Raw genomic sequence first — 21,128 nt, 5'->3', positions numbered from 1 at the left:
AAGGCACTAAGTTTTGAGAGTAATTTGTTATGCAGCAATAGATAACTAATACATTAGTATTACATTAGTATATACAATTAGTAATACATTAGTATTACATTAGTATATACAATTAGTAATACATTAGTATTACATTCCAATACTTAGAGTTATCTTTGCTCCTATCAATTACAATATGGCACCTAGATGTTCTCCTGCCCTTTCTTTCTTTTTTTTTTAATTTAAATCTATGTTAGTTAAGATATAGTGTAGTATTGTTTTCAAGAGTAGAATTTAGTGATTCAGGAGCACCTGGGTGGCTGAGTCAGTTAACCATCTGACTCTTGATTTTGGCTCAGGCCATGATCTCATGGTTTGTGAGTTCAAGCAGCACATCAGGCTCTGTGCTGGCAGTATGGAGGCTGCTTGGGATTCTCTCTCACTCCCTCTCTCTCTACCCTTCCACCCACAAACACTCTCTGTTTCTCTCTCTCTCCATCTCTCTCAAAATAAAGAAATAATCTTTAAAAAAGAATTTAGTGGTTCATCACTTCCATATAACACCCAGTATTCATCCCAATGAATGCCCTCCTTAATACCTATCACTCATTTAGCCCATCCTCCCACTGCTCTCCCCTCCAGCAACCATCAGTTTGTTCTCTATAGTTAAGAGTCTCTTATGGTTTGCCTCCATCTCTGTTTTTATCTTATTTTATTTTTCCTTCCCTTCCCCTATGTTCATCTGTTTTGTTTCTTAAATTCCACATATGAGTGAAATCATATGATATTTGTCTTCCTCTGACTTATTTCACTTATTATATAATACACTCTAGTTCCATCCACATTGTTGTAAATGGCAAGGTTTCGTTCTTTTTGATGGCTGAGTAATATTACATTATATGTATATATACCTATACCACATCTTCTTTATGCATTCATCAGTCTATGGACATTTGGGCTTTTTCCATAATTTGACAATTATTGATGGTGCTGCCATAAACATTGAGGTGCATGTGCCCCTTCAAATCAGTATTTTTATATCCTTTGGGTAAGTACCTAGTAGTGCAATTGCTGGGTTGTAGGGTAGTTCTATTTTTAACCGTGGAGGAACATCCACACTGCTTTCCAGAGTGGCTGTATGAGTTTTCATTCCACCAACAGTTCTCCTGCCCTTTCTAAGATGCCTAAATTTATACTTTTTTGGCATTTGATGTAAGTAATATACTTCTTAGGTAGGAAGAGATCACTCAATAAATGGTGTCTCCAAGCACTTTTTCCTCAGTTTGGACAATTGTTTCTCCAGTCTAACTCTTCCCCAGCTGTTCACCGGGAAAAAACAAAAAACAAAAAACGAACAAATGGAAAAACAATTTCCTCCCTCTTCTTCCTTGGACTTTCTATGTCCAAAAACTTGGCTTGGGACCAGACTGTATTTTTCTGCATCCCTCACCAATTCCACAGCCTGATTGCTGTGTTTCTGAGCCTTGCTTGGTCAGCAGATCTTTTATTGCTGCTGCATTTGGTAGTTGGTTTCTGGCATTCCTGACCTTGTATTGCACCCACACAAATCAAAACCACCTGGCAGCTCTGCGGGTTCAATCCTCTCCCCCAACTATAGAAGACCAGGTCCTGAGTTACCAAATCAAGACTGTCTAGCTCCCACTGCTCAGCCCTGGTCCCTAGCCACCTGAATGTTCTTCTTAAGCTTTCTGTAACTCTGACCTTCCCAGCTCCACAACCTTAAAGAGGCGTGAACTAAGGCGTGTGCCAACTTCTGAGCTTGCTATCTTTCCAGGGGGTGTGGGATGGGACTTGTCAATGTACCAGCTCTTCAGGGGAGATATGGATGTACCAGTCCCACATAGAGTTTGGCAATGGGCCCCGCCACTCAGTGGCACAGTGGTGACTCATGAAAACAGTGGGGAGTGGAATGTGGAGGCAGAGAATCAGCTCCCAGCCCCTCCCAGCAATTATGAAGCAGTCTGTTGACTTGGAGCCATGAAAATTGAGTAAAAGTTCCTTTTCCTGGCTTTCAAGGACTGTCTGCCATTGGCTGATGCCAACCTGCTTGCCCAATCTGTTCCTCATCGTGAACCCTCTGCACCCACCACTTTCTACACCAGAATGCTTTGCTCTAAAACATGTTCATTGAATGGATGAACCTCACAAGACATTATGTGAAGCACATGAAGTGCTTAAGTCACTTCCCTTCCAGGGAGGCATATCTCTCTGTGCTGGCTCAAGAGGACTTTCTTTTCTCTGATCCCTCAGTGTGGCTTTCAATCTGCTATCTAGTTACATGAGGCCTTGTACTGTTTTAAAGAATTCATGCTTAGTTTCTTCAATAAGAATGTGTGGATATGTATTCTTGAGGGTAGGTTCCATCTTTTGCTTCTTTGCTTTCCTCACAACACTTAGAATTATGGTGGTCAGTAAACAATTTTTCAGATTGTTATTGAGAAAATAATGGAATATTTTCTTAATAAAAATTGGCTGTATTCTTTATCTCTCTCTCTCTCTCTCTGTCATATATTCACACACACACACACATACACACACACACACATATATATAGTCTTATGGTCTCAATGTTCATATCCCCCCCTCCCCCAAATTCATATGCTGAAATCCTAACTCCCAATGTGAGGGTATTTGGAAGTGGGACCTTTAGGAGGTGATTACGTCATGAGGGTGGAGCCTAAATGCCTTTATAAAAGAGACCCCAGAGAGCTCCTTGCCCCTTCTGCCATGTGAAGAGATAAAGATGACCATCTATGAACCAGGAAGCCCTCAGCAAACATCATATCTGTTGACACCCTTAACTTGGACTTCTCAGCCTCCAGGACTGTGAGAAATAAAGGTTTCTTGTTATAAGCCACACAGACTGTGGCATTTTGTTATAACAACCCCAAAGGAATAAGACTTATTTATACATTTATAAATATACTAAGAATTTTTTCTCAAGGTACTGAACTAAAAGATCATTATTGGGATGTGTTCTTTCATGAAGGAAGTATAAAAATAAGTATAAATGTAAACATAACTTTTTAGTTATTTAATTTTGGTATTTACCAATTCAGTGTTATTTCTTATTTAACAGATTTCTATCTATACTATCTTTCCTATCCGAACTCATGCAAATCATTCCAGTGCTGAGTTGGTTGTAAGGGAAACATTTGTTGTGTGTGTGTGTGAGTTTGATTTTTGGGGTTTTTTTTGGGGGGGGGGAGAATTGAAACATTGGTTCTAATGGAGTTACTAGGAGTTGAACTGAAATGATTCAGGCGTTGGAGAATGGAATCATCCTTTTTTTTAGATTTTATTTTTAAGTAATCTCTACACTGAACATGGGGCTTGAACCTACAAGCCTGAGATCAAGAACTCCACCAACTGAGCCAGCTGGGCACCCTGAGAATGGAGTCATTCTTACCAGTTGACCCCAAATGAGAGAGGAGCTATATCTACATATTACAAATTAGCACCAGAGTGACCTTCATGCGTAAATGATGTAGAATTCTTTTTTTCTTCAATCAATAATGGAAAAATTCAGCAGCACAGAGTGAAGTTGGCAAATGCTGTCTGGAGTGAAACCATTGTGTTCTCCTGGGAGACTGAGCCCACTAGTAATGTCCATCAGAGAACTGCCGGGAACTGCAATGCTTTGATTAAATAGGGTATTAACCAGAGCCTGATTGCTTGAACCACACTGATAAAAACAAAATTCACCCTATCTACCAGAAACATTCTTTCCATGCAAGACTTAGCAATGAAAATAAACAAAAGCTTTAGCTTGTCAACTACATATATCATGGAGAATGGTGAAGTTTTGTTTGTTGTTAATGCTATTTTGGTTTTTCTGCTTAGTTGGCTATGAAAACTATTATTTGCATTCTTTTTCAATATCTTTTAGAGCTTTAAAGTAACTGTGAAAGAACACAAGGAATTAATGTCACTCCTCAGAAGCCCTCATTTTATTTAACGCAGAGAACTTTACGTAACAGATTTCATTATGAATCAGAGGCTGTCATTCCTTCATCACGGGGGGGGGGAGTGATTTAGCAAATTAAAGTTAGGAGAGGAGTAGATAGAGCTAATGGGAGTGACAAGGATGCCTTCGGAGTGATTTATTCCTTGAAGAGAAATATCGCTGTCAACACCAAGTTTAAACATGAAAGTTAATGACTACTTCATACTACCATCTAGTGGTGATATATCTCCATCCTCGTGTTAAATGAGGATTGTAGTTTATCCTAGCCTGAAACTAGCAACTCCAGGTCAATAGTCAATTACACACTTGATGAATGTAAACTATTAAAAGTGTGCAAGGAAAAAGGTATCTTTTATCATCAAAATGTATTTAAGAGGGTAAAATGAATTAATATAAAGTAAGCAAAGTATTAGCAACTCATATACCATGTTATTTAATTTAAAGATGTTCTGGAGTACCTGGCAGGCTCAGTTGGAAGAGCATGCAACACTTGATCTCAAGGTCGTCAGTTCGAGCCCCATGTTAGAGGTAAAGATATAAATTAATTAATTAGTTAATTAATTAATGAAAGGTACATTTAAAGATGTTCCTAGATCTCAGATATGTTTGATATGAATTCTCACTAAATTGTGTTTTAGGATACTGAAAAGGTACTGTGGTTACTTTTTTTTACTATAATTAGGGAAATTTGGGGTTATACCGTAGGATACTAAGTGCTGCTTTGTATTTTCTTACTCTGAACAACCATAGGTTGTACATGTCTTCTGGTAAAAACGATCCTGAAAGCAAACACTTTGAATATGGTAGATGTTGCTGGAACACAGTTATCTTTATTTCATGAGATTTATGGAGGATGGAGGAAATAATTTTTTAAGGGACATTTTCTCTTATGAAGACCTGAAGTCATAATGAAAACCATTACCGGTAATTTGGATCAAATTACAGGTAGTTTTAGATCAAATTCAGATATAAAAAGGCATTTATACTCATCTTAGCAATATTTGTAATTATCAGTACATTTTCAGACTTATAGGTCTAATTTTAATTTAAACACAGACAGGTAAGATTCAGTATGAGCCTGTCATTTTTTTCTTACTTCAAATGTTGCTTTATTAAAGTGGCATTTATTTGTTTGGCATGGGGAACCCACATAATTTAATCTCCTGGCAGTCGTATCTCAACCACAAAGGGCCTGAAGAATAAATGTTAACATCTAGGCCTAGAATTATTTTTAAAAATTCGTAACATATCTATTTTATTTTGCTTACTGAATTAACAGTTCTTTGAAGAACACCATCCTGTGTATGATGGTGATATGCTTTATGCCACATCGTGATATGTTTTATAGAATGTGAGAAAATTTCTCACATTCAATTGTAACTTCTTTGAAAAGTTGAAGACATGTTACAGTGTCTAAATAGTACATGCTTTTGTAAAAGAGTAGCGAGATCCAGCTAAAAATATTTCTGCAGTTTACTCTCCTGTTTAATGCTGACAAAATACCTTTGTTTGAACTCACAATCTTATAAATACCTTTTGCTTGTTGTAAAACTAATCCATATTGATTGCAGAAAATTAAGAAAACAAGGAATCAAAAAAAAAGTTAGAGAGGGAGGGAGCCAAACCATAAGAGACTCTTAAAAACTGAAAACAATCTGAGGGTTGATGAGGGGTGGGAGGGAGGGGTAGGTGAGTGATGGATATTGAGGAGGGCACCTGTTGGGATGAGCACTAGGTGTTGTATGGAAACCAATTTGACAATAAATTTCATATTAGAAAAAGAAAAAGAAAAGAAACTTCCCTTGAAATCTCAACACTCAGAAAATAACTTAAAATGTTTTTCCCATTTTTAAAAACTAGGAAACTAGTTGGTCACTTGACTTCTTTCACCTAATAATAAATTATGAATCACTTTCATAAGTTAAATAAGTTAAGTAAATGCCAGAAATACATTTTTAATGAAATTATTTAAAATAATTTAGGGTTCTATTGTATAGGTATATAACAGTTTTCTTAATGATCTCTGCAATGTTGTTCCCAGTATTTGTACCTGTAATAAACCTTTGGAAACATCTGTGTTTCTTTTCTTTGGATAAAGAAATAGAAAATTTTTTCATAAAAGTAAATAAATGTTACAATGTTTAAATAGTGAATTCTTTTGTAAAAGAGTACAAACATCAAGACAAGGAAGTTCTCATTTCTGAAACAGTCCAGTTCCTAAGACCCACTGAATGCAAGGAAATTAGCTAAAAGTACATAGTCCATGCAGATTAGAGTCTAGAGGCAGAGGCAATACCTAATAGTTGATGCTGGATAAAAATTTCCCCCAAAATATTTAAAATTCCTTGAGGACAAGATTTATTTCTTCTGTTTTTGTTGTTTTCTGGCCTCAGTCTGAAGATTTTTTGTTTTGTTTTGTTTTGTTTTTTGTTTTTATTGCAAGTGACAGAAAATCGGACCCTAACCAGCTAGAGCACAAGGAAAAGTTGGTTCATGTGACTGAATTCTCTAAGAACAGGTACAGCTTCAGGCAGAGCTGGATGCAGGCTGTTTGCCCACATCCCCAGGCCCAGGTGCCACTCTGCCTCTTGGATAGCTTCCTCTGTGCTGGTTCCTTCTCTGATGAGTCTTCCCTCAGAGTGGTAGCTTTAGGTTACACACTTTCAGATAAAGGCCAGCTGCTCACCTGGGATGTTCACCATCTTCCTGGCAATACCCTTTGACTCAGCCATGGGTTAGAGTCTTTGTTTCCTCATCCTATGTTACCATCTTCCTCGGTTTACTTCTTCATTTTGGTAGCACATCCCCTCTGGTAGCTTCCTGGGAGAAGATGTATTGGAATTAAATGTTCTGTTCTGAGCCTTTGTATGACCAGAGTATTTCTTTAGTTTACCTTCATGCCTGCTTAGTAGTTTTGCTGGAAGGAGAGAGAGACTCCCAATGTCCTCCTCCATCTCCTAGGTACACAAGGGAACTACTCTTCTAGATCCTTTGCAGTTAGGTGGTGTGTGATGAATTCAGCCAGTGAAATGTGATGGAAGAAGTATATCACTTCCAGGTGCAGGGAATTGAGAGTTTGGGGACTCCTCTGTGCTGTCTCCTTGCCACAGGAGCTTTGGAGGACATATGTTTAAAAGCACCACCTCAGGATGGAGAGAACCTGGATGCCTGAATCACAGAATGGAGAGGCACCTGCTAACCTGCCTTTATAAGAGTAGGAAGCAAACATTGTTGAGCTAATCTAAGTTGTCAGTGTTTCTCCCTTCCTTCCTCCCTTCCCTTTCCTTCCTTCCTTCCTTCCTTCCTTCCTTCCTTCCTTCCTTCCTTCCTTCCTTCCTTTAGTTTCTTTCTTCTTTTTAAATTGCATCAGCCCTCAGTGGAGTAAACATTTCTTAGGTGCACAATTCATCTGAAGAAACATTTAGAGCACTCCTAGGCACACAAAGAACAAATGGAAATCTATATTCTTGGAAAAGAAGATTCATGGTCAGAACAGTATCCGTAGTGGAGAGCGTATTAATTATGAAGGTGATGCCATCCCTATAGATATACCAACAGGATATTATTTTTTGAGGAGAGAATTAAAAAATCTCATTCCAAAGTGACTATGGAAAGGAAAATTCTAAAGAAAAATAAAGTTAAATTCAGATCTTGCACATGACTCCAGGATAAATTCTAGTTGATTAAATAATTAAATGCAAACATGATACCATAACACTAGAATAAATAATGATAATTGTTTAGAATTAAATACTGGGGAGGCCTTTTCTGGATATGATGTAAAACCTAGGAGCCATCAAAACAGATATTGGTACATTCCATTATTTAAAGGTAAAGGGTTAAGATGAGATTTATAACTCACTCTATGGGACATTTTTTTTGAGTTTTGCATTTTTCTGAAAAAATCTTGTATTGTATCATTGTTCAATACAATGTTCTATAAGTTCTAGTAGATTGCTTTATTGTGTTTTTCATAAAATCGGTCTATTATTTCTGCTTGTCAATTATTGAGTGGTTTATTCATGTTTTTTCCTATGATTGTGGATCTTTTTGCTTCACTTTTCATTGTTTAATTTATTTTAAATGTATGTTATTGTGTGCATACATATTTAAAACTGTTATATCATCCAAGTAAATTGACCTTAGTTCATGGAAAAAAATAAAATAAAAAAATAAAGGTAAAGAGGAAAAATCTACGCATGAAAATCTCCCATAAGCAAAGTCAGAGAACAAATAATAAACTACAAAAGTATTTCAACTCAATTCGTGTCTAAAGAATAATTTTCCTCTGCAAGAAAAAGAGCAAATAACTTCACAAGAATACATGCAAATGATATGAAATGAAAGAAAAGGAAGCATATATAGACCTTAAAAGATAAAATGATGTTCAATCTCACTCACAGTAAGTCATTTCACATTTAAACTACAAGGTGACATCACTTTTCACCTACCAGACACTGGCAAAGGTCCCAGAGCTTGATAGCACACTGTATTATCGAGGATACAGGAAATGAGCACTGTCATAAATTACTCGTGGCTGTGTAAATTACTACAATCCTTAGAGAGCACGATTTGACAACATCTATGCAAATGCCCTTTGAACCAGCAATCTCTCCTTTAGGAATTTCTCCATATTTGCAGGTAAGTGAAAGGATATGAGCACAGCCTGGCAACACTGTAACAGTAGAGACGAGATGAGCTAGGTGTCAGTGTAGAGGTCAAGATGGGCCACTTTGGCATGAACAGTATTTTGAGTTAAAAGTGATCAAAACACAGCAGATGGAGGTAAACTCTCTTCCTGGTCCTCAACTGCCTAAGTTTATATTGGAAAGGAGAGCGTGTACTAGAAAGAGACAATTAGCAGAGAGTCCCTTTTACCTAAGAAACGTATCTGAATAATAGGGCAACTCTGTTTTTCAAAACATCTCTTTCCACCTTCTTGCTAATGGAAGCATTCATAACCTCCATTCATAACCTCAGGCCTTACCACTCTTTTTAGTTCATATAAGCTTCATGTGCTTCACTGTCTATGGAACTTCCACGTCCACATGGATTCCTCCTACATACGTAATTAAATTTTATTTTTTCCTGTTATTCTGTCTCATGTCAGGTTGATTCTAAGTCCAGCTGGAAGGACCTCAAAGGGCAGCAGAAGGTCTTCCTCCCCAACATCAGCCAATGAGGGATTGCCTAAGTAACAGTACAGCCACACAATAAAATATACCATAACTGTACCAAAGAATGAAGAAGTTCAAGAACAGACATGGATTTATCACCCATGTATCTTGTTGAGTGAAAAAGGCAAGTTGTAGAACACGTGTGCACTAGACTGTACTACTATTTGTATGTTTTTATTTTAAAGAGTAAAATGTATGTATGTAGCTTTTACATGCACAGAATATCTCTTGAATGAAGTCTAAAAATCTGGTCATCATGGCTGTTCATGGAAAGGGAACTGGATGGGGGTGGGGGAGGCGAGAATTTTCACCATATGTCACTTTGAACCCCTTGAATTTTGAACCAAGTGAATATATCTGTGTAAAAAATAAAAAATAGTTAACATTTAGAGTTTGGGCACTTACAACCTACCTTACAACCTACCTTTCAGCATCAATGGTCATGTAACCCCTTCAGGGACAAGCATCTTACCTGGAGCAGAGTCAGCTCATAGCTCACACATGTATGAGAGACTCCACCTGCAGTCTGATCTCTTTTGGAGATCAGTACCACTTGTACTGTGGGCAAGTGTCATGGCTCTGTCCATCATGTGACAAGACTGTGGGTTTTGGCTTCCTAGGCTGAGGTAATATTTGCCTGATATAGTCCCGAGGAATGGCTGGGGAAACAAAACAATTCCCTTTTGATGTCTTAGGTAACAATGGTTCTAACTAGTGAATAATAAAAATGGAAAGATTTTCTAGTTGAAGATGACCCACCAAACACATGAATTTACCCCTTTTCTCCCTGAGAGTCTGATTGCAACAACCAAAGAAACACAAAAGAGTAAGTCTATAGTAGCATCAGAAATCTGGGAAGGACGCTTTTAAGAGATGAGAAGACACACAAAAATTTTCTCAAAGATCTGAAGCAGATGGAATCAGTTTGGTGGCAACTCTAGAATTTGTCTCCAGATCAATCTTCTAACATTACTCTTGAGTAAAAGAAGAAGTTGTGCTACAGGTAGTGCCCAGAGTGGATATTGGGGCAGAAGTAAAGGCTCAGTGCCCTGAGCTGTCAACTGCTTTGATGGACAAGGAGAACCCACGCTAACAAGTCAAGTGACCCTCAGAACCTAAATGTCAGCCTGTCTAGTCACATGTCCTGCTAAAATCAGCAAGTTGTTATGTCCAAAAGTAATCAGTTCTGGAAAATTAGAAGTAAGTTCTTAAGTGAAAACCTGAGCAGGGCGCCTGGGTGGCTCAGTTGATTAAGTGTCCGACTCTTGGTTTCAGTTCAGGTCATGATCTCACAGTTGGTGAGTTCGAGACCCACACTGGGCTCTGTGCTGACACCATGGCGCCTGCTTGGATCCTATCTCTCCCTCTCTCTCTTGCTCCTCCCCACTCCTGCTCTATCTCTATCTCTCTCTAAATAAATAAATAAACTTTAAGTGAAAACCTGAGAAGATGTGCTTCATATACAATGGGCCTGATTCAAGGTCTAATCAGGAGCTGAAAGACTCAACAGAGGAATTCTCCCAGAATGCACTGCAAATCAAGATGTCAGGGATAAAACTGAAGGCAAGTATTATGAATGCTATTCATGTGTAGTGGCTCACACAGTAATTGAGTTCAAATCCTGCCCAATCTTTTATTAGCTCTCTGATCTTGGATAAGTCACATCAGCAGTCAATGTCTCAGTTTTCTCAGCTGTGAATAAGGGAAAACCAGAGGAACTACAGTATATGATAGGTTTGAGCATTATATAAAATAACAGGTAATGTGCTCAAAAAGGGCCTGAAAAGAGTAGGACTCAATTCTTAGTTAAGTTTCTATCATTATTAATATTAATAGACCATCAGATACGTGAAAAATAAATATGCTACCACATGCCATGTACGAAGATATGTCTAAAATTAAAAAATGCAGAAATGTTCAAAAGTAATGATGACAAAGGTAGTCATATGCTTCCAAAACAACAAAAGACAAAAAACCATGAAATCATAAAAATAGAATTCTATGTCAAAAAGAATTAAATAGGACACAGTTTATATTTATAATAAAAAACTGTGAAAACAATAGCAATGAGCCTTTATGCCTGAACAACATGGTATCAAATGTTACCAAAATATATAAAGAAAAATGTATTGAATCAAAGTGAGAATAGTCAAAATGAGAGAATCTGGCAAATTTCTAAGATGATTGATTAAATAGACAAAAATAAATGACATAGGCTTTTAAGTATTGAAATCACAAGCTTGATTTCAATAGTAACCTACAGAATTTTGAAGCCAATAGCGAATACACATTTTTGTAAGCACACATGGAATATCTACAAAAATTGATATCATCTTAAACAAAAAAGTCTCAATCAATTTCAAAAAGTAGTAGGCACTCAGGCTAATTTTCTAATGACAGTGTAATAAAACCAGAGATTAGAAATGACACAGAATGTATGGAAGCGTTGAATCATCATGTTATACACCTGAGACTAATATTACACTGTATGTTAACTGACTGCAATTGACATAAAAACTTAAAGTAACACAGAGAATAATATCCCACTCAAAAAAAAAAAAAAAAAGAAGAAAAAGTTATATGGCCTTGGAGATCAAAGCAAAACAGAGTGGCATTCTGTCACTCTTGGGTAAAGTGGAAAGTCATGCTTGGCACCTGCCAGTAGTTTCTACTTGGACGAGGACTTTGTGTTACTGAGAAAACAAGGGGAAAGGAAATGAAGTCCAAAAGCTAGCAAATGCTTCAAATAAAAAAAAAAAAAAAAGAAAAAAAGAAAAAGAAAGAAAAAGAAAATTTAACAGATAAAAGCAGAAATTCGTGAAATGGGCAAACAAGGAACTTTGATAAGACCAAAATTAAATTCTTTGAAAACTAATACTAATAAGAAATACAATGGCAGACCATTAGCAGCCTTGATCCAAAAAAAAGAATGAGAAAAATCACTACCAATGGAGAAGAGGCTTTCAAGAATTAATTATTAAAATTAACTACAGAGGGGGTACCTGGGTGGCTCAGTTGGTTAGGTGTCCAACTTTGGCTCAGGTCATCATCTTGAAGTCCATGAGTTCAAGCCCTGCATCAGGCTCTGTGCTGACAGCTCAGAGCCTGGAACCTGCTTTGGATTCTGTGTCCCCCCCCACCCCCCTGCCCCTTCTTCACTCATGCTCTGTCTTGCTCTGTCTCTCAAAAATAAATGTTAAAAAAAAAAAACACGTTAAAATTAACTACAGAGTCAGAAGACCTAAATCCTTGATGGTTCCATTGCAAAAATTGAAAACGTAGAGGTCTCATCCTAAATCAGCCCCCAGATTTAGGCAGTGTTTTGGGGGAATTCTTTTGGCCTTTCGAGGAACACATGGTTCTTATTATTCAAACTAGCTCTGAGAACAGGGACAGATAGCATTCTAAAAGTCTAGAAAGTCCTAATATTTAAACTCATTTTCATTTGAGAGGTGCACGCATGCCGATGATTTAGAGGGAATCGGGATCCTACTGGGGCTTCCTCCTGGGAAGGGCTAGGACCAGGGCTGGGTGAAGGGGGATTCTACTTCCTACCCTACACAGTTCTGCAGTTTGATTTTTTTTCAATAAATACTCATTGATGGATTAACTACATAACATATTTTTTAAATATTTTATTTATTTATTTTGAGAGAGAGAGAGCTCAAGTTAGGAAGGGGCAGAGAGAGAGAAAAAGAAAGAGAGAGGGAGAGAGAGAATCCCAAGCAGGCTCTCCACTGCCAGTGCAGAACCCGACGCAGAGCTCCATCCCACAAATGGTGAAATCATGACCTGAGCCAAGGTCAAGAGGCGGATGCTTAACTGACTGAGCCTAACTATATATTTTTAAGCCAGTCATTATTTCATTTATTAGTATTAATTTTTAAACCAAAAGAATAAGTAGGAAGTATTATCTCTATCAGAGGCTGGCAAATTTTTTCTGTGCAGGGCCAGTTAGTAAATACTTTAGCCTTCTGGGGCCCATACAGTGTCTGTCACAACTTCTCAACTTTGGCGGCTAGCACAAAAGCAACCACAAGCTATATGTAAATGAATATTGCATCCGTGTTGTAATAAAATTTTATTCACAAAAACAGGTTGTAGGTTGGATTTGGTCCTCTGCCATACTTTGCTAACCCTGATCTCTATCATGAATGGGGAAATTGGTATTTTGATGCATTTTATTAAACCTCTGTCCGATTGATTCATTTAATATTTGTTGAGCACCTATTATGTTCCAGGCACAGCTCTCAGGACTAAGGATACAGTAGTTAACTGAACACTGTGCTCAGGGAGGGTTGCATTCTACTGGGAGAAAACGGATGATGTGCAAATAAAAACATAATGCATCAGGAATTAATAGTTAGGATGATAATGGGGATGGCACAGTTTTAGAAAGGGTGGTAAGAAAGGCCTTCTTGAGAGGTACGTGACCATCAGAAAGAGGCTGAGGATGCGCTGGGCAGTGTTGGGAGAGAGTGGGGAGCTGCTCCAGGGAAGAGACAAGTGTGAAGTCTGAAACTAGCAATGATAATCAGCAAAAAGCTGATGTGCCCATAGCAGTGTAGGAAGGGAGTGGAGGGAGCATCTGGGACACAGGGCCAGGGTCTACCAGGCCATTTGAAGGAGTATGGACTTTATCATGGTCTGATGGAGGTTCCTGGAGGGCTCTAGGCTAGGCTGTGAAGTGGCTGATTCACATGTTCAAAACCTCCCTCTGTTGTAGCAACACAGACCGTAGGTCGAGGACAAAGCAGGGGCTGGTTAGGAAGCTCCTGCAGCCACCCAGCCATCATGGGCAGTACTCATGAGGGCTTGGGGTGGGGGGGGGGGCGTGTGCCGAGGATTGGTCAGATCTCGAGACAGTTTGAAGGTGGAGCTGGCAGAACTGGTGGGGTTTGGGATGTGGGATAAAGGTAATGGAAGAGAGGAGGGTGTGATCCAAGGTTTTTGACCAAATTGCCATTTTCTGATACCTGAGCAAATGAGGGCTTGAGGGGGCTAGTTCCCAGGTGGTTGTGTACACCTTGTTTGACTTGCTTGCTAGGTTGTCATCAGTCTCCAGCCAGTAGGGTCTGGACTTTAGGAGGAGATGCAAAATTTGGAGTAATGGAGGGTGGAGGGGGCAGATAAAGGGTCACGAGGTCATCAGGGAGAGTGTTGACAAAGAAGCAATGCTCAGGACTGGGCCGTGGAAGAGCCACCAGGATGCAAGGTCCAGCAGAGGAGCCCAGAAGGTGGAGCAGGTGAGCAGGAGAGACCCAGGAAACCATGCATCCTGGGAGCCAAGGGAAGTGCCAATCAAAGGCCAGAAGATGAAAATCCTTTTCCCAGACTACTTTAACAAGGGCAGTAGGGTCCAGGGTACAGAGTAGGTTCAAGCAGGAAAATGAGGCCAGAAAGCCAAGCCAGGCACCTGGAGATCTGGATCCAGGTTAGTGATTGGGTGGTAGAGCAGATCCTCCACTCACTGCAGACCAACCAGTGAGCTCCGACCCAGCTGTGCTGGGCTCTGAGAATTAAAAAGAGGATGAAAGAGTTCCTTCTTGTGTGTGCATGGTGTGGTGGTGGGAGGGCTGTGGGAAAGGGTGACAAATGGAAACAACCAATCTATTCTGGTAAACATGAAGAATGGGGCCAGTGCACGGGTGAGTGGAAACAGAGGGGATTCCCATCCCATTTTCCCAGATCTGTGTTCATGGAGGATGGGGGGAATTTTACAAGAAGATTCCCAAGGGTTTAGTCAACTGAAGAGCCTGTATCACCATACATTGTCAGCAACATGACTATGTCTCAGTATGAAGGTTACTCAAGAAATTGAAAGTAGAGTTATCCTTTGACCCAGAAGTTATACTACTAGATATTTATCCAAAAGATACAAAAATGTTGATTTGCAGGGGCACATGCACCCCAATGTTTACAGCAGCACTATCAACATTGTGTACATATACACATTGTGTACATATACACATTGTGTATATGTACACAATGGGATATTACTCAGCAATCAAAAAGAATGAAATCTTGTCATTTGAACAACATGGATGGAACTAGAGTGTATTATGCTAAGTGAAATAAGTCAGTCAGAGAAAGACAAATATCATATGATTTCACTCATATATGGAATTTAAGAAACAAAACAGATGAACATAAGGGAAGGAAAGGAAATATAAGATAAAAACAGAGAGGGAGACAAACCATAAGAGACTCTTAAATACAGAGAACAAGCTGAGGGTTACTGGAGGGTAGATGGGCAGGGGGATGGGCTAAATGGGTGATTGGTATTAAGGAGGGCGCTTGTTGGGATGAGAACTGGGTGTTGTATATAAGTGATGAATCACTAAATTCTACTCCTGAAACCATTATTACACTATATGTTAAACTAACTTGGGTTTAAATAAAATTAAAAAAAAAATGGCCCACTATGGCTCAGCGCGCTAAGTCAGGTCGGCAGAAATTCAGCCCTTTCCAATGCACAGCAAAGGCTCAATTGGCAAGGGAGGGCAGGAGACCTACATTTCTTTTCATCCAATGGTGTTAAAAACCAGGCTGGCCACATCCTCAGGTCTGCGTCTAGCACACACCCTGTGAATGAGGAACACCAGGTCCTTGGAGGCAGCAAGGCTCTGGACAGGGCACAGAACCCAAGATATGGAGCAAGTCACTTCATGGCTATGCCTCAGTTTCTACACGTGTGCCTTGGGGGGGATAATCATGCTTTCTGGTGCCTCAGAGATGATTTAAGATAATATGTGGAGGAAACTGCTTGTGAACCCTGAGGGTTGTAGGTGTGATGAGAATGTCCTCCGTACTCCATGGAAGCATCTAGACCCACTGAGAATTATGAACAGACAGCTGAGGGAGGGTCATTCTTCATCAGTAAAATTTTAGATATTAAAAAATGACCAGCATTCGTTACATTTGCCCAACATTGTTCTTTGTCCAGTGCATTGAATGTGTATAAATCAAAACACAATGTTGGCTTCTCCCCGCATCCTATAGCCTTGTCTTTGTGCAGCCTGATGCCTATATTCCCAGCTGCCACCTGTCTGTATTCAGGACCACTGCTGCTGGCTTCTCATTGGTGGATCCACACGTCCTGGATACTGTTGCCTTGGTGAATTCACAACATTGCATGTGGGTAGGGGCAGAAGCTTCTCTGATTTATCTTCTGCTCTTAAAAGTTGAGGTTATCCCCAGATGAAGCTTAAAATAAATTATGACTTTCCCTTTCCACTGTTTTATTTTTCTTCAATTTATGCTTCTGTGAGCAAGTAATGTTCTTTTATTGACAGCTGAATGAATAGAAAAATGAGGAAAAGCAAATGTCTCCTTTGTCACAGTTCTTTCCCCTCTCCAGCCCTTCCTGGAATGGAGAGATAAAAATTACAAAGCACGCACCATAATTTTTCTGAAATCAGGTCTCAGGGCTGAGTGGGAATGACCTACTTTGACAGCCTTCATTTCAGCCGTCAAGTGGGAGAGGTTGTGTTCCATTCTGTCTTATCTTCCATTGATGAGCGTGAGGATGAGGGGAAAGCATGTGATCCCATGGGGCACAGATCGGGGCTTCCACAATGACAGCCACACAGCCAACATCGTGCAGTTGAAATGTCTTCTAACACTTGGTGGAATCAAAGTGGGCTTTTTTTTTTTTAACATTTATTTATTTTTGAAAGAGAGAGGACAGACAGAGCACAAGTGGGGGAGGGGCAGAGAGAGAGGGAGACACAGAATCTGAAGCAGGCTCCAGGCTCTGAGCTGTCAGCACAGAGCCCGATGTGGGGCTAGAACTCATGAACCGTGAGATCATGACCTGAGCCGAAGCTGAATGCTTAAGCAACTGAGCCACCCAGGCGCCCCAAAGCGGGTTTTGATGTGAGTGTGGCAAAACCCATTCAGGTTTTCTCACCTGCTGGTAAAACCCCATGGTGCGCCCCTAACCTATTCATGAACTCAGAACCTAAATATAAATTACTTATGGCATTATCTATATTACTGTTCTCCTCAAGAGGCAGGCTTAAGAGCTGACCACACAGGTGCTTAATAATACCATACTGCTGTTCCTGGTGTGATAAAATACCCTAATGGGGTGCATTATCTATAGGCCTGCATTTAAACAGGAGAATGAGATGATCAATTATAATTTTAGGCCAATGTTTCACTGAAGTGGAACAATCTACATGTTACGGGTTGTTTTTATGAACAAAACAGGGTTTACATCATGCACCACATAGGTTAACCTAACAGACTTAACTATTGTTCTAAAATTTATCCAATATGTAGGACAGTTTAACTCTGTATTTATTTTTTTTAACATTTTTAAAAAGTTTATTTATTTTGAGAGAGACAGAGAGAGTGTGAGCAGGGGAAGGGCAGAGAAAGAGAGGGAAAGAATCCCAAGCAGGCTCCTCACTGTCAGCGCAGGGCCTGACACGGGGCTTGATTGCATGAACCGTGAGATCCTGACCAGAGCCAAAGTCAAGATTTGGATGCCCAACTGACTGAGCCACTCAGGTGCCCCAGTTTTAACTCTTTAAATCATGGCATGATATATTTGGGAGTGTACAGAAAAGTTTGCAAAAATTATCAGCAATAAACAGTGAGCTCAGAGGGAGTGGTAACATAGGGATAAACCAACATTACGTAGGGATAGAATGTCCAGTGATGGCCCCAGCACGGAAGGTTATCCACATGTTCTCCAGCAGAGTTATAGGTATTCTGTTTGGGATTTTAGTCTATAAAAGGACAGTGAAGTCAGAGAGAAGCATGAGCTGTGAGGAAAGCATGGGCAGGGAAGATGGTGAGAGTGTGGGTCATTGTCATGGAGAGAACAACCAACCCAGGGTCATGGGTGAGATTGGCTACAAGTTTTCCCTGGGAAATGAAAGTGAAGGTATATCATTAGCTTAGTCTTAAATTCAGAAGGGCCTGAGGCTGGGGGCCAGGAAGCAAGTGGAGATGGATCTCTACTTCTAGACCATTTCGGTGTGTGTCTTACCCCATGTGCAAAATCTAAGGGAAAGATTGGTGGCAGTTGTGGACCTTGGGAATGGAGGAAAAAGAGAAAGTGTTGACTCCCCCCAGGAATCAGTAAAACCAAATGCCTTAGAAGCTCAAATAAAGCAAGCTACAGCAGGTGGCTACTTTGGAGCCCAGACCTCACACTCTCCTGGGACCTAACACAGAGTGATGATCTGAGGTCTCTTCTTTTCATCCTTATGTTATCCCTGGATGAGGGATAAAAAAGGAAAGAGAGAGAGGAAAGAAGGGTCGAGGATGTGGAGAAACGTAGGAGGGGTCAAGAAATAGTAATCTAGATACTATGTTTGCACACAAGACAGAAATTCAAAATCCAGGACGATCTGCTGCACTTATTAATGTAGCACGTGTACCAAAGGTGCCCCTGGGGCTGGTGTGTGGCTAGACCCAGGGAAACAGAGGGGGCAAAAGTGGTGGGGTGTGCCTAGTCAGCAGGTCCAGTGTGCATGGACTAGTTGCACAGAGAAAATGCTGATAGCCCGAGACCAGACGGTTGTCTTAATTGTAAAGAGGAGCCAAGTGTACAGAGTGCTCAGTCACCAACCCCTTAGCAGTCATTGAGTGCCGACTCTCGGCCAGGCACAGAATAGTCTAGGGCATGGACAAGGAAGAATAGGTGAAGGGAGGCTACTTTGCACATTTTTATGCATTTAATCCCCACAACGACTACTCAATATCCTCACTGACCACAAGAGAAATGCAGGGATAAAGGTTAGCAGCTCACCCAAGGTTACATAATACTTGTGATGCTTGCTTGTATGTGTGAACTTGGCCAGGCCACGGTACCCAGTTGTCTGGTCAAACTCCAGTCTAGATGTTGCTGTGAAGATATTTTTGAATGAGACTAACATCTAAACCAGTAGACACTGAGTAAAGGAGCTTACACTCCAAAATGTGGGTGGGCCACACCCTATCACTTGACATCCTCAAGAGAAAAGACTGAAGTTTCCCCAAACAGAAGGAATTCTCCTCAAGACTGCAACATAGAAACCTGCCAGAGTTTCCAGTCTGCTGCCCCATGGAATTTGGATTCAAGACTGTAACACCAGCTCATATTTGAATTTCTATCCTGGCAGGGCTTGCCCTATGAAATTTGGACTTGCCAGCCCAAACTATTGCATGAGTTAATTCCTTAAAATAACTTTCTTTTTCTCCATATATGTGTGTATAGATCTTTCTCCTTACCGAAAACAAAAACTAGAAGGGTAAAATCATCTCTTTAACAAACCCCAGAGGCACCTGTTAATGCAGAATCCTGCACTAGGAAGGGCTGTGATAGATGGAGGCCAGGCCTCAATCTCCTGGACAGGGCTGGCAGGAGGTCATGCTCTCCACATGGGGGGGTGGGGCTCACCCCTGAACCACCAACCCAGACCCAGCCAGAGAGAGCCAGGAGGAGCCTGCAGGAAGAATCATATTGCAGGGAACCCAAGGCCACCCAGGTCAGTCTAAGGGACCTCTGAGAACCATGCAGCAGGGAAAGAAACAGAAAGCAGGATGTGTACCTTCTAAGTGAATAGACCATGAAAATGGGGCCCCAAGTACATATTTGCATTAATAAGCTTGATGAATGGAAAATCAATTATATATGCTAATTAAACACAGTAAATATTGGCTTGTGCACTTTTCTACAATGCTTACTAAGTACCAAAACTTAGATATTTATAATCAATCCATTAAAAGATCAAAGAAAACTGATGATTTACATTTTTCATGGAGGGGGGAAGGACATTGAATGGAGTAGGAACCATTTCCATGGTCGATTTGAGTTCTTGGTTTATTCAAGTCCTTCCTGTCAGAGAGTCTGTACCTGCAAGAAATGGCCATAAAGGCTTACCACAGCTCAAATTTTATTCTGGCCCATAAAATACAGAATTTGTGAGCCAGAAAGGAGATGAAGACTACTCATATTTGGGCAACTCCAGAGCATCCCACAATGAGTTGAGTATTCAGGTGTCTTGTGGGACAGAAGGTGTCTTGGGGGACGGATGCTAGGAGACTACTGCACAATTCTTAGATGTTAGAATTTTACTACTGAAGTGCATAATTATCTGGGACACTGAGAAATGAACAGCATCAGCCTGTTTTGGACTCTGACAAAGAACAAAAAGTAAGAACAGTCAGTTGCATACTTGAACAGCATCAACTGCCTGGAATAAAATGGTGCTTCTCAAGTACTATTCTGTTTATGCTGCAGGACAGGCTAAGAAATGACACAGTGGTCTGGGCTTGCCCCAGAAAATATAGGCATCAGTCAAATAATTTGTAAGTGGCCAGAGGACACAGTGGAAAGAGAAGGGGCGAAAGAAAATGAAAAGCAAACAGATAGGACTTCTTAAAGGTTTCAAAATGCACTGAGAATGTGAACATACTTGTTAAATAATTGAAGACTTTGTTCTTGATCTTCTGTCTCAAGGACATCGCTAGGTTCAGGCTGAGTTCCAACTCTTGCTTTTTCTTCTGCAGTGGATGCCTCTTGTAAGATCCTATAGGTTTGTTCTGTATGATAACATAAGCAGGTATCACAGCTCTGGCACGAAGCTCACCCATTTGCTGCTGCCTTTCTTTTCTTCCCTAAAGTTATATGTTGCTGGGGATTTGGCTATTCCAAATTGTATACAAAAAGATGATTATTCAGTTCATGTTTGAAATTTTTCTAAGCAAACACCCAATTAGGTCATTGAAAAGATTGTTCATTACAAGGTGTTCAAAATAAATAGTAGCTTGTTTTGGCTAAGAATACAGTGACCATATTTCAAAAGTGCATGTTGGTATTTTTCTGGTTATGGGGGTTGCAGTAAGCACTCACCTTCTTTGCAATATATAAAAATGGGTTTCATGGAAAGAGGGATAGAAGGAAAGGGAGGAAGCAGAATCCCTTTCAAATGCGGTTTCTTCCTAAACTACTGGCCGGTGACCTTCACGGACTTCCCTACCTTGAA

General features: G+C 40.1%; 1 protein-coding gene across 15 annotated transcripts in view; it reads right to left on the bottom strand.

Moving 5' to 3' along the window:
- Positions 1–21,128, bottom strand: part of TJP1 (tight junction protein 1) — a 373,407-nt gene that overhangs the window by 340,457 nt on the left and 11,822 nt on the right. For all 15 annotated transcript variants that reach the window (XM_045448821.1, XM_045448822.1, XM_045448824.1 and 12 more), the window contains exon 2: positions 20,559–20,685. In XM_045448821.1, the coding sequence (XP_045304777.1) occupies positions 20,559–20,685 (127 nt within the window). The remainder of the gene's footprint in view (positions 1–20,558; positions 20,686–21,128) is intronic.

The sequence above is a fragment of the Leopardus geoffroyi genome, chromosome B3, assembly GCF_018350155.1.
Source record: "Leopardus geoffroyi isolate Oge1 chromosome B3, O.geoffroyi_Oge1_pat1.0, whole genome shotgun sequence".
NCBI classification, from domain to species: Eukaryota; Metazoa; Chordata; class Mammalia; order Carnivora; family Felidae; genus Leopardus; species Leopardus geoffroyi.
The sequence above is the reverse complement of the archived record's forward strand: the minus strand, read 5'-3'. Positions and strand labels throughout refer to the sequence as shown.